The following is a 12223-nucleotide window of genomic DNA, read 5'->3' as shown; positions in this document are numbered from 1 at the left end:
TTAATTAGTGCTTTGTGTGCATTAAGAGTATTTCTCTGTCTCTGAATTGTGGATGCAGACCTGGAAAATCTCCAGAGAGGAGTCATGTCTCTTCAGAGCCCTATGAGCCAATCTCACCACCTCAGGTTCCAGTTCTGCATGAGAAACAGGAAAATGTTATTTTGCTTTCCCAAAGAACTGAGCCTACTGAACAGAGGTATGTGTACAACTGAAATTTAAAGCCACTCATCTGTGTCTTTCCATTGCAAAGAGTAGCTTTATTAAACAGCACTTTAAGCCATCTTCCTCTGGTACCACAGCTTTCTGTGAGCTGGAGAATCCCAAACCTTGTTAGCTGGATCAAACAGATGTTCTTGGAGAATCACTCGTCCAGTCCTCAGAAAACAGGCTGAGGAAAGCTTTAGCTCACAATAGCTCTTGGTGGTTTCTGCCTGGCTGCTTTTGAAAGATTTAGATGTACACCTTTAAATGTTCTCTCTCTTTGACACATGTTGGTCTTGACAGGACTGACTCTCGCTCTCCAGGTAGTATAAGCTACCTGCCTTCGTTTTTCACCAAACTGGAGAACACTTCACCCATGGTAAAATCCAAGAAACAGGAGATATTCCGAAAGCTGAATTCATCTGGTGGAGGTGACTCTGACATGGGTATGCAGGACTTGTCTTTTCACTGCATGTTTCCACATTCAGCTTTGCATGACTGCCATCCACACAGGTCCTAACCTATCATAGTATCAGTCAGGGCTGGAAGGGACCACAAGGATCAGCTAGTTCCAATCCCCCTGCCATGGGCAGGGACACCCCACACTAGATCAGGCTGCCCAGAGCCTCATCCAGCCTGGGCTTAAATACCTCCAGGGATGGGGCCTCAACTACCTCCCTGGATAACCCATTCCAGTGTTTCACCACTCTCATGGTGAAGAACTTCCTCCTCACATCCAGCCTGAATCTCCCCACAACCTAGCTAGGTTTCAAATTATGTATGAATGCATTTATGGCTGCAAGTCAAATGTATCATCATTTATGACCAAAGAACTGGAAGACTGTTAGATTTCCTTGGTTTATTTTTTTTACTGCTGGTATATGTAGGACTGTCAAATGACACTTTTTAATACTTGAGAGATGAAAATGGTTTCTGAAAACCATGGAAGGTTAGGAGGCTAGAGGTTGGGAGTTAGGAGGCTGGAGGTTGGGAGTTTAGCCTTCTTTGGAAGGTTAGCTGACCATCTAAGATACTTTCATCCTGGTGTAGATCATTTTCCTGAGCAGACATAGATGCACACTCATCTTAGAAGACTGGCAAAGAAAAAAAAGTGAAAATAGTTCACAAGTGATCAGGACTAGGTGTGATCACTCAAGAGTGATCATCAGTAGTGAAAAACTCAGTGAAATGTTGTGTTTTGATTGCAGCAACTGCTCAGCCAGGGACTGAAATATTCAATTTGCCAGCAGTCACTACCTCAGGTAAGTTTTTCAGTAAAAGAAACAACACAATCTTTTAGCAAGTGAAGTAATAGATTTCATTTGTACACATTTTAAAGGAGGAAGATGATGAACATTTCAAAGGTCACGTCCTCCATGAAAAATCTGTTTCCTGTATCATTGGGAAAAGCAAAATGACCAAAGGAAGCATCAGAAAATATGTAAATGGGAACTGAAACAAGAATTATTTATTTCACTGTGCTCTGCAAATCTGACACAGAGGTAGAAGTCCTGAGGCTGGTTAGCATCTCACTTAAATAGAACTGAAATACAGTGTACTTCAACAAGCCCTGGGCTTAGTTATCAGCTGCAGTTTACTTTATAAACTGGAGTATTTAAAATGCTTCCCAATGATTAATATTTTCCCTTCTGATAAATACATAAAATAAACATCACCAACTTTCCATGAGACAAGGAGATTACATGTAATCCACACTGGTACTGTGACAAAGAGGCAAGTGAGGCAGAGAATTGAACTGGCATGTGGAGATCAGAACTGCTGTATCTTGGGTTGCACCACAGATTGAGTTTAACATGATTCTGGAACAGAGCTCCTGCCCCTTCTGGAACAGAGCTCCTGCCCCTTCTGGAACAGAGCTCCTGCCCCTTCTGGAACAGAGCTCCTGCCCCTTCTGGAACAGAGCTCCTGCCCCTTCTGGAACAGAGCGCCTGTCTTTTGAATGGAGGAAGCACTGATCTCCTTGAATTTAGATGGACCAAATACATGCCACATATCACACTTCATAAGATAAATCAGGATGGGTTATTAATGAGAGAAATATTCTTCTGGTCTCTTACAACTGAATAGTAGCTGCAGATTTTACTTAGTGTGCCATCACATTCAGCAAGCTGAGCTTCCTTTGCTATTTGAAAACACTAAACCAAAAATGATCTTCTTGCCAAGAGGCTCCCCTTCAGTGGCACTACTGAAGTAGTTCTTCAGGTTTTGCTGGCATACCTAACTTGCAGCCCTCATGGAGCACACAGCTTTTCATTTAGACTAAAAAAATCTCATCTCTTTTTTTTTGTTTCCTTCTTTTTTCTTCTTCTCTTTCCCCACTTTCTGCCTCTCTCTCTAATCTTTTCCATTACCCCTTTGTCACTTCTCTGAGATCTGTTTTTTGTTTCCCCTCCCACCTTCCCTTGTATGTTTTCTTTTATCTCCCAGGTGCAGTCAGCTCTAGGGGTCATTCCTTTGCAGATCCTGCCAGTAATCTGGGTCTGGAAGACATTATTAGGAAAGCACTGATGGGAAACTTTGATGACAAGAGTGAGGAACACGGAGTCGTCATGCCCCAGTCGATTGCGGTGGCACCTGGCAGTTCCAGCGCTGCAGTGTCAGCAAGTAATGAGCCACGCAGGGAAGAAGCCAACCCATCACCAAATTCAGGTGAGGTATTGTAGCTCTTAAATATTTTGTAGTCTGAAAAAAAAATAAATAAACTAAAGGTCTTAATCAACTTGGTGGTGCTGAAAATCACTGTCTGTCTTCTAGAAGTGTTCCCATCCCTCTAGTGGCCCTGGCTTTCAAAGTGGCGCTGGTGACTTGAGGAATATTAGCCAGTGAGAATGACAACACTGAAGAAACAAGGGAGAAAAAACAGGGTGAATTAGGTAGCTACCTAATGGAAGTGTGTGTCTCATACACCCCCTATAAGGAACGTGGGACAGTGGGAGCCAGCTTGAGCTGAAAACATCTTCCTTCCTAAAAGTGAAAATCAAACTCCCTTGTGATAAGTTTTCTAGCAATGCTGTGTTAGAAGAGCTGCCCATACAGTCACTAATTGCAGTAAATCAGCATTCCAGAAGGCATTAGTGGGAAGCTACTGTTTGCTGCTGTGTGATCATTTATTGAAGGAGAGGGTGAAATGCAGAGACATGTCTGTAAAACTCTCCCTTCTGTTCCCAGGAGGAGGGGTCAGCAAGCAGAAGCTAATTGGCAAGTCAAACAGCAGGAAGTCCAAGTCTCCAATTCCTGGGCAAGGATATTTGGGAACTGAAAGACCTTCTTCTGTCTCATCTGTACATTCAGAAGGGGACTACCACAGACAGACTCCAGTGTGGGCCTGGGAAGATAGGCCTTCATCAACAGGTGAGAAATAGGTTTCTTTCAAACTCACCAACCCAGATGTGGGATGTGTCGAAAGGCCAGGTGTAGCCACGCTGGTATATAGGTCATGTTTCCAACATGTGAGGGTTTCCTGAAACAGATTTTCTGCTAGTTATCACAACCAAACCAGACTGTCTTTCAGATACAGATTTCTTAGCTCCTGTTTTTCACTTGGCTGTTCATCTTGGAGAAGAGAAGGCTCTGGGAAGACCTTATGGCAGCCTTTCAGTACCTGAAGGGGGCCTACAAGGGACTTCTTATAAGGGCTTGTAGTGATAGGACAAGAGGGAATGGATTGAAGCTTGAGGAGGGGAGATTTAGACTGGAGAATAGGATGAAATTCTTTCCAGTGAGGGTGATAAGACACTGGAACAGGTTGCCCAGGGAGGTTGTGGATGCCCCCTCCCTGGAGGTGTTCAAGGCCAGGTTGGATGGGGCCTTGAGCAGCGTGGGCTAGTGGGAGGTGTCCATTGTCACGGTAGGGGACTTGGAACTGGATGATCTTTAAGGTCCCTTGCAACCCAAACCATTCTATGAACTGTCTTTGACTCAGGTTCAACACAGTTTCCTTACAACCCGCTGACGATGAGGATGCTCAGCAGTACACCGCCAACGTCCATTGCCTGTGCCCCACCGTCCATGAGCCAAGCAACCACTCACCAACAGAACAGGATATGGGAGCGAGAGCCTGCACCACTGCTTTCAGCACAATACGAGACTTTGTCTGACAGTGATGACTGAACTATGCAGATTTATGTTTTTGTTGTTGGTTTGGGGTTGGTTTTTTTTTGTTGTTGTTGTTGTTTTGTTTTTCATTTGCGGGTCAAAAACAAACAAACAAACACACAAATCAATCTATTTTTGACTTGGGCCCAGAGAGACTTTCCAAGAGAGCAAGGGCCACACAATGAAGAATGGATGGAGAGTCCGTTAAATGCCTTCTGCACAGGCCTGTGTGGCGGAGGAGCATGATCAAGAAGGTTGACTTTACTAAAGATAAATATGTAAAGAGTTTTTAAACAAAAAACAAAAAAACAAGGAAAAAAATGTGGACTTATTCCTGTTCTACATCTATTTGTAAAGAAAACCATAATGTCTTTAAATCATTCTTCTGTAAATAGAGAGTACTTTTTGCAGTGGTTTTTTCCCCCCCCCTCCCCCCTCCTTGCTGTAGTATCTGGTGTACTTATGTTCAAATCATTGCCTAAACTTTGGGGGTCGTTTTGTAATTTTTTTGGGGGGGTTTGGTTTTTGGGTTGTTGGGTTTGGTTGGTTTTTGGTTTTTTTAAAGCATTTTCTCCACTGTAGAGTTCTCTTCATAACCCTGACCTCCCTTCCAGCCTAGTCTAACCACAACCCCAACCTCCCCACCAGCCTAGCATCATTGCCCGTTTACTGCCATGCCACTTCTTGCAGGCACTGTCCTCTTACACGATCCCCCCGCCTCCCACCTCTCCAGCCACACTTTCTCAGTGGTGTCCAAGCTCTTGTGAAAATGTTCATTTGTTTTTGGGAGGGGAGGGTGTTATTTTTTTGTTATTTTATTTTCTGTTCAAGACTGACCCCTTAATGACTTCTGTACATGAACATAGCTCCAGTTGGCTGGAACAAGATGATCTATTTCTCTTTGGGGAATTTGAAATCCTGCCACCTTGTAAAGTTTTGGTGCAGTCGGTTTCATTTAGCGCCGCTGCAGAACTGTTATTGCATGGGTATGTTATGGTTCATTTTTAAAAGGAAAAAGAAAACAAACCAACCAACCAAACAAGAAAACAGCTTCTGGAGGTATACCTCACTGTTGTGCACACTGGGAATTTGAGCTGTGCCCCGAAAGCCTATCTTAAAGTGTTTTCTGTTTCTGCATTGTATGCAGTCAAAACAGGCTCCTAAAGCTTTCCTGTCATGTTTAACCACAGCTACTGGCTTACCTGCACAGAGGCTCTGGGTGGGTTGATAAATCCTTCAAGAAGAAAAAGCTCTACATCCCAAGTTTAAATAAAACTCAATGCTTTTCTAGAATAACTGAGTAACACACGAGTCACCTACTTGGCTTCTGTTACGAGCAGTTGGGGATAGGTACTGTGATTTTTGCCTTCAAAACCTTATGTAATAATTGAAGCCTGCATCCCCATCCCAATCCCCAGCCCTGTAAGCAAGCTTTTGGTGGAAGTCCCTACAAATGCTTGGCTTAACTCCTGAAGTGTGCAATACTTGTTAGGGTGATTTTGACTTTTTAAATTGTATATGGTACTAGGAGAGTCTCCTTAATCGTTCAGCTATCGATGCCTGCTTGTAGCTCATGTATACATACATCTGGTTAGTGATATCACAGGGGGTCCTGACATCCATCTTCAAAAGCAACTTACTATTTTGCTGCACTGACCTCAGGAAGTGAATTTAAATCTGGGGTAGAAGGACTGATTTGCAGGTAGCACTGAGTTGGGAGGGGGGTGGCATGGTCTGTCAGATTCCAAACTGCTTTTGCATCTCCTTGATGAACAGAGTCTTTGCCTTGAAGTTATTTTCCAAGTCCAAATATTTTTAATCTAACACTGTATTTGCAACACACTATGGAAGGTCTGATGCAGCTGTGTAACCTCTTCATCTGAGGGAAGGACTGTAATGGTCCACTTACAAACAGGAACTATACAAGTACCCACAGTAAATTTATTTAGCTTGAGAGGAAAGCCTTTCTGCACCAAGTGTGGGAAAGATAAATCCAAAGGAACTCATTTGGAGACCTGACAGAGTGTTGCACATACAGAGTTGTTTTGCTACTTTAAAAAACACTGCACCAGAGCAGAGTCTTAAATCTCCTCCTAGTCTTTCTCTAAGAAAGTTTTTCCCCCCCTCACCCTTCTTTCTTTACCCTTCTGGCTTAAAGCTTAAACATCCTGTTTGTAGACCTGTGCTCTTAACTCTCTTGTTCCCACAGCAACACATACTGGAAACAAGAAGTTGATCTGCCCTTTTTGTAGGTTTGAGTTTGGAGTGGAGCATTAAGTTCCATTCTAAGCCTCACCTGTTCTCACTTTCTTATTGTAACAAATACAAGATGAAAGAGGCATGTACAGACACCTGTCTTTAACTGTACAGTAAGTATAGCATGCTCAGTGCAAAGCTTCCTGTCCCTGCTGCTGCAGCAGCAAGATACCCAAGGCAGGGTACTCACTTTCTCCCAAGATGCAGCTGGAGTGGCACTTGCACATAAAACGTTGCTGCTGCTTTTTGTTTGTTACCCAAGTTCTAACTTCTCCAGTGTAAAAACAAAACCTCTCCAGAGCCTAAAGGTAGGGTTTACCACAATTCCAGTAATCTTCAAGTATGGAATTACACCTGGCCTGTTTCAGACAGGAGGGTGTTTGTAAATCATGTTTACAAAGTGTAGTTTACTACAGATTTTTAACTGATTTCTGATCAGCGCTTTCCCACTGCTTTCATCTTGCTCTGTTTTGTGATTCTGATATGAAATCATTTAAGACTTGAAAAACCCATGCATCAAACTCAACTCTTCTTCTTTTTTTTCCACACAATGTCTTCAGTAGACAGTGACTTCTGGATTCAGACCAATCAATAAAGGGGATCAGTTCTCCATTTGCTTTTCTTGTGTCTCCCTCTTGTTTTGCAGCATCAAGCTCTGTTCAGAGAACAGGCAGAACGCTTCCCTGAGGGGGTGCTGCAGGGTTCCCAGTTAACACTGCTGGAGTGTCAAGGTCTGCAACATAAAAACCAGAACTTGAAAGATTAGCTCTAATGTATTAGAGCCTTTCTGGTAATGAAAGGTGCCTGTAACAGCCATGTTTTTACTTCCTTGTTTGCTGAGAACAAAGCTGTGTACTGGACTTAAAGTTTTTCCAGCTTCTGTGAACAGCTCTCAAAAACCTCTGTGCCTCTTCTTAGCTCAAAGTGAAGCCACTAATACTACTGTAAGTAAATTAATAATGATTCAATGAATGTTAAAGATTGTACCAACCAGATGGACTTTTTAGAGAGGTTAAAATAGTCCTGGGTTAGTGAGAGAATTAGTTACTTGTACTGTCCTAGCTCAACAGGGATTTGATAACTTCTGGTTTAATTCTCCTTTAACATGAGGCTTCCCTGCAGGGCAGAACTGGAAGAATGTTTTACAAGCAGGGTCTTAAGAGATCCACATGAGGACATGGAGCTTACAAACCTGACAGTTTGGACATACCTTGTGCAACAGGAAGCCTCAGCATTCTAGTACTGGCCTGTCCAAGAAGGGAGGGCAGCTTTGGCACTTTGTGTACTCTTGGCTATCTTACCCCAGCTGAGTGGTTTATTTTTGACAACTGCTTTGGTTTGGTAACAGTCTCACCCCTGCTGAGAGGGCATCTTCTATCTTTGGATACTAAATGCTTTGAAGCAAAACACTTGATCTTCAGGCAACCTGTTTGAAAAGGACATGGAGCTACAGCTCTGTTACAGTGCATGGATAGTCTGGGAAGTGCTCTGAAGTGAACACCTACTGACCTGCAGCACTGCCAGCACAGGCCCTGAGCCAGATAGCATGTGAAGGGTTAGATGACAACTGCTTGGTTTTTTCCATGACTTGGCTTAGTATAGCCATGCTTGGAAAACAGTCAGGAGGAGCAAATGTCCACTCCAGGCCAGACTTGCACCTTGCTGGCAGTCAAGATAAAGTTACACCACAAGCAGAGTGGGTAACCACAGACTACATCACAATTTACATAGTTAAAATCTCCTTCTTTATTTTGGGCTAAATTGCTAGGCAATAGCAGCCCTCCTTGTTAAGCAGTCCTTAAATTCCTCATTGCTGGTCCCAGGCTCTAGCAGTGACCAGCCTGTGCTTCTGTGTCAGCCACCTGAAGGCTTGACTCTGGCCAGACTTATTTAGAGGCTTTTCTCCTCTTGGCCAGCTCAGCCAGTTCTTGCTGGATATGCTGGACAGAAGCAGCATCTCCTTTCTGTTGTGCCTGCTTTAGAGCTTCTTTGTACACCTGTTTTGCTTGTAGAAAATCTTCTGTAGCAAGAGGAAAAAGTGGCATGGCTAGCCAATTACATCACCCATTTTCAGAGGCCCCTACTGAAGCTGACCACATGCAAAGGACAAGCAAGGACTACTTGGATCACATCAAGAACAAGGGAAGTTCAGACAATGCTCAGCACAGGCTGCCAGCTGAGAGCTAAAACACAGCAATGATGACAGAACAAGGTGGTGCTTCAGCATTTAAGATCCTATGGAAATAAGTCTCAAGCATGTCTCCTGTTCTTCTGGAACCACTCACTGCACAGACAGGACAAGGGAAACAAGATCCCCTGGCAACCTTTTGAGTCAGGTGCACCAGTACTGCTTTTATCTTGAACACAACACAAAGTCCACAGAACTACTGCTTAAACTAAAAAATAGTAACAGAAATAAGGTAATACAGGTGACTGAAGCCAGCACAAGCACAGTGGCAGAGCCTGGACATTCATTTACCTACCTTTGTGCATCAGAATTGCTGCCAGGTTGTTCAGCACCATGTGCTCCTCAGGGTGCTCAGTCTGCTTTGCCAGCTCGGCCGCTCTCTTCACATAGGAGTAAGCCTCGTCGTAGTGCCCCTGGGCATCCAGCACAGTTGCCAAGTCATTCATCAGGACCACAGTCTGCACCAGGATGGAAAAGGAAACCTCAGAGCCAAGACCTGTGGAGAAACCTGGAGCAGCAGGAGCACCACACTGATACCCCTGTCACACTAAGGAAAGGGCTGTTTCCCACAGAAGCTGTCAGTGTCGTATTTACATCAACATGCTGCATGCTCCTTATTCCTGGCAGGAAAACAGAACCTAACTTAGTGCTCTGTGTGTTTGGTGCCAGCAAAGCTGCCTCTTTCCCTACATAAGCATCTCTTTCCCTTGTTGCTCAACCATCATTGTACACATCACCTGTGGATGAGTCTCTCCCTGAACATCACTTGATATCTGCAGAGCCTTCTCGTACATTTTTTGGGCCACAGGGAGCCGGTTGATGTTTTGGAGGTAGCGAGCGTAGGAGTCTAGGCTCATCCCAAGCAAGAGTCTGGTGTTGGCCTTTTCTTCAGCTGCAATTAGAGAGGAGTGGAAGTGGTCACTTCTACAAGACCCAGCAAAAATCTCCATCCTACAAGAGCAGGAAAGTCATGCAGTGTGGAGACAATGGATTGAGATGAAGATGATGCTTAGGCAACAGGAAGCAGCATCATGGACAGGGAAAAACAGAAGATAGGAGAGAAGCCTTTGGCAGACAAGGCAGTCTCACCTGGTAAGACATCCTCAGGCAAGTCCTTTTGCTTGGCAACCTTTTCCTCTAAGGTCAGAATGCAGAACTGGTAGCCAGCCAGGGCTAATTTGTCCCTGCAAAATACAACAGCTCAAAGCAAAGCTCCTTCCACCCCTGAAGGCACAGATGTGAACACATTCACTCCCTCACTCCAGAGGGCTGCAGGACAAGCTTTTCCCCTTGATTATACCATTCCTGTGCTCAGTGCTTTCTTCTTGATCATGGTCTGGACCTTTCTCTTGACCCATGGCTAAAGGGATCCAAGAGGGGGAGAAGAACCCCCTCCCTCCAGACCAGCCAAGGCAACCCATGCTGATGCTCCACTGAAAATGAAGCTTCAAGTTACTAACCACCAGCTGCTTCCAGAGCCTTCTCTCTTGTGTGGTATGGGCTTAAGATTAAAGACCAAAGTCTTCTACAGGACCTGGCCAGCTTAGGGCAGAAGTAGATAGCAGCAATCACTGCGCTGCCTGACAGTGGATAGGCCGATATGATGCCTGTGGGAACCTTGATGTTGATGGTACCCTGTCACACAAAAGCTTCCTCAGCCACTCTATTCTTAAAGAGACTCTGCTTGGCCACCACTGCCACTGTGAAGCCAAAACTGAAGCAAAAAATGCCTTTAGCAGAGAACTCACTGTTTCTGAGCAGCATAGATGCTGGCCAGCTTGAGGGACATCTCAAGGATCGCATTGTCATCCTGCCGGGAGGACACACAAGGCAGTTATTCTTCTTACATCTCCCCAGCAGAAGCATTAGCAGAGAACAAATTTAGACCTTAATATCCCCAGCCTGCTGTCTCCAGAGCTGCCATCCATTAAAGGACATTCCTAAGAAGCTGGCAAGCTCAGAGCTAGTATTGCAAAATTCCAGTAGGAGGTACTGCAGCATGAGAAATGAGCAAAGAGTTCTGCACCACACTGTTCCCACTTCCTTTGTCAGAAGAACTTACCTCCTTTGTGTCCCCTGCAAGCAAATAGCTCATAGTTGCTTTGTAGAGCTTTTCTGCCTAGAATGAGAATTTTGAAGAGAACACTGAGGAATGGTGGCACAACAACATGAAGATCTTTAACCCTTCAGGGGCAGACTATTGGGAAAAACCTGCCTCACAGCTTGTGTCACTTATATTGTACATAGAGACCAGTCAGAAGTGAAAGGCTAACCAGAGCCCAATGACACTGCCAGCTACTGGGTCCCTTCAGCATCTGCTTTATGCTTGCTACACCAACTATGAGTTTACCACATCTAAGCACCTTCAAGGCTCTCCCAGATTCCCTATCAGCCAGCCATCTAAATGCTTGACAGTATGAAGAATTCCCTCTCTTGCACACCACGCTGGAGCCCCCAGTTCAACTGTGAAAGCAGCCCATGCTCCAGAGGACTGCAGTCTCAAGGCAGATTGTTCTGCTTTATACTCAGTTTGCAGCTTGTCACAGCATGCCACACCTTCAAGATCTTGCACTAGACCTTACACAAGGTGGCATCCTCTTAAAGCTCAGAAGGAAAGAAACAGCTACTCACATTTTCCAGCTGTCCCTGCATGAAGGCCACATTTGCCATCTGGAAGAGACAGACAGTGCTGAAGTGAGGACTTGAGGACCACCCCAACACAACTGCTTCTACCGACAGCTCCACCATTGCCACGACATTGGGCCCTACACCCCTCCCAAGACAGCTGCAGGCCCATGACGACTGGACACACCATGGTGTCCTATGACTGCTGTAGTATAAGGGTGGCCCAGCCAGTCCCGGCCGGTCCCTGGCAGCCCCCACCCTAGAGGCTCACCATGCTGTAGGTGTAGATGATGGCTTTCGTGTTCTCTGACTCGTGCGACAGCCGCAGGGCCTGGTGCAGAAGGTGATCGGCCTTGTCCAGCTCGCCCTTCATGACGCTGAGCTGCAGAGGGACCGGGGAGCGTCGAGCAGGTCACCGGCAGGGCCCGCGCCGAGCTGAACCCCCGCAGCCCGCAGGGGCCAGTGCCTCACCTTGGCTTTCTTCAGCAGCAGGATAATGGCGTCCTCGTCGCTCTCCTCATCGTCCCTGGGGAACAGAGAAAAGGCTGCGGGACGAGGGTGACCACCCTGTCCTGTCCTGTCCCGCACCGCCCCGCAGCCCGCCGCTCGCCTCACCTCCCAGGAAGCCCAGGGCCGGCCGGGCCCACCGCCGCCTCTCGAAGCCCGTCCTGCCGCTGCGCTCGTCCCCGCGGGCCCCACCGCGCCAGGCAGTCCTCGGGCACAGGGTCCGGGACGGCAGGGGCGCCGCAGAGCAGCGGCGGGCAGTCCATGAGCACCGGGACCACCGACACAGGAGCCGCGGCAGCGCCGCCAGCATCGTCCCCGCGGGCCCTTTAA

At 46.0% G+C, this 12223-nt stretch overlaps 2 protein-coding genes across 8 annotated transcripts in view; one reads left to right on the top strand and one right to left on the bottom strand.

The window, feature by feature from the left end:
- Positions 1-7185, top strand: part of NCOR1 (nuclear receptor corepressor 1) — a 67772-nt gene extending 60587 nt beyond the window's left edge. For all 3 annotated transcript variants that reach the window (XM_068154689.1, XM_068154690.1, XM_068154691.1), the window contains 6 exons: positions 59-196; positions 505-647; positions 1410-1463; positions 2650-2871; positions 3391-3573; positions 4145-7185. In XM_068154689.1, the coding sequence (XP_068010790.1) occupies positions 59-196; positions 505-647; positions 1410-1463; positions 2650-2871; positions 3391-3573; positions 4145-4332 (928 nt within the window). In that variant the 3' untranslated portion in view covers positions 4333-7185. The remainder of the gene's footprint in view (positions 1-58; positions 197-504; positions 648-1409; positions 1464-2649; positions 2872-3390; positions 3574-4144) is intronic.
- TTC19 (tetratricopeptide repeat domain 19) lies at positions 2819-12221 on the bottom strand. 5 transcript variants are annotated; one of them, XR_010989350.1, is made up of 11 exons: positions 12002-12221; positions 11858-11931; positions 11658-11768; positions 11393-11431; positions 10824-10880; positions 10510-10571; positions 9851-9945; positions 9499-9653; positions 9057-9219; positions 3602-3682; positions 2819-2904 (listed from the first exon to the last, which is right to left on the bottom strand). XR_010989350.1 is itself a non-coding variant. In XM_068154707.1 (10 exons), the coding sequence occupies exons 1-10, from the start codon at positions 12201-12203 to the stop codon at positions 3657-3659; spliced, it is 984 nt and encodes a 327-aa protein (XP_068010808.1). In that variant the 5' UTR covers positions 12204-12221; the 3' UTR covers positions 3532-3656. The 5 variants fall into 5 exon arrangements, 4 of the variants coding, with proteins under 4 accessions (XP_068010808.1, XP_068010807.1, XP_068010805.1 ...); XM_068154707.1 differs by lacking the exon at positions 2819-2904 and having other exon boundaries at positions 3532-3682; XM_068154706.1 differs by lacking the exons at positions 2819-2904; positions 3602-3682 and adding an exon at positions 7153-7306.
- Between the last annotated feature and the right edge of the window lie 2 nt (positions 12222-12223).

The sequence above is a fragment of the Melanerpes formicivorus genome, unplaced genomic scaffold, assembly GCF_026170545.1.
Source record: "Melanerpes formicivorus ecotype bairdi unplaced genomic scaffold, bMelFor1.0.p_v2 SCAF_29, whole genome shotgun sequence".
Classification (NCBI taxonomy): Eukaryota; Metazoa; Chordata; class Aves; order Piciformes; family Picidae; genus Melanerpes; species Melanerpes formicivorus.
The sequence above is the reverse complement of the archived record's forward strand: the minus strand, read 5'-3'. Positions and strand labels throughout refer to the sequence as shown.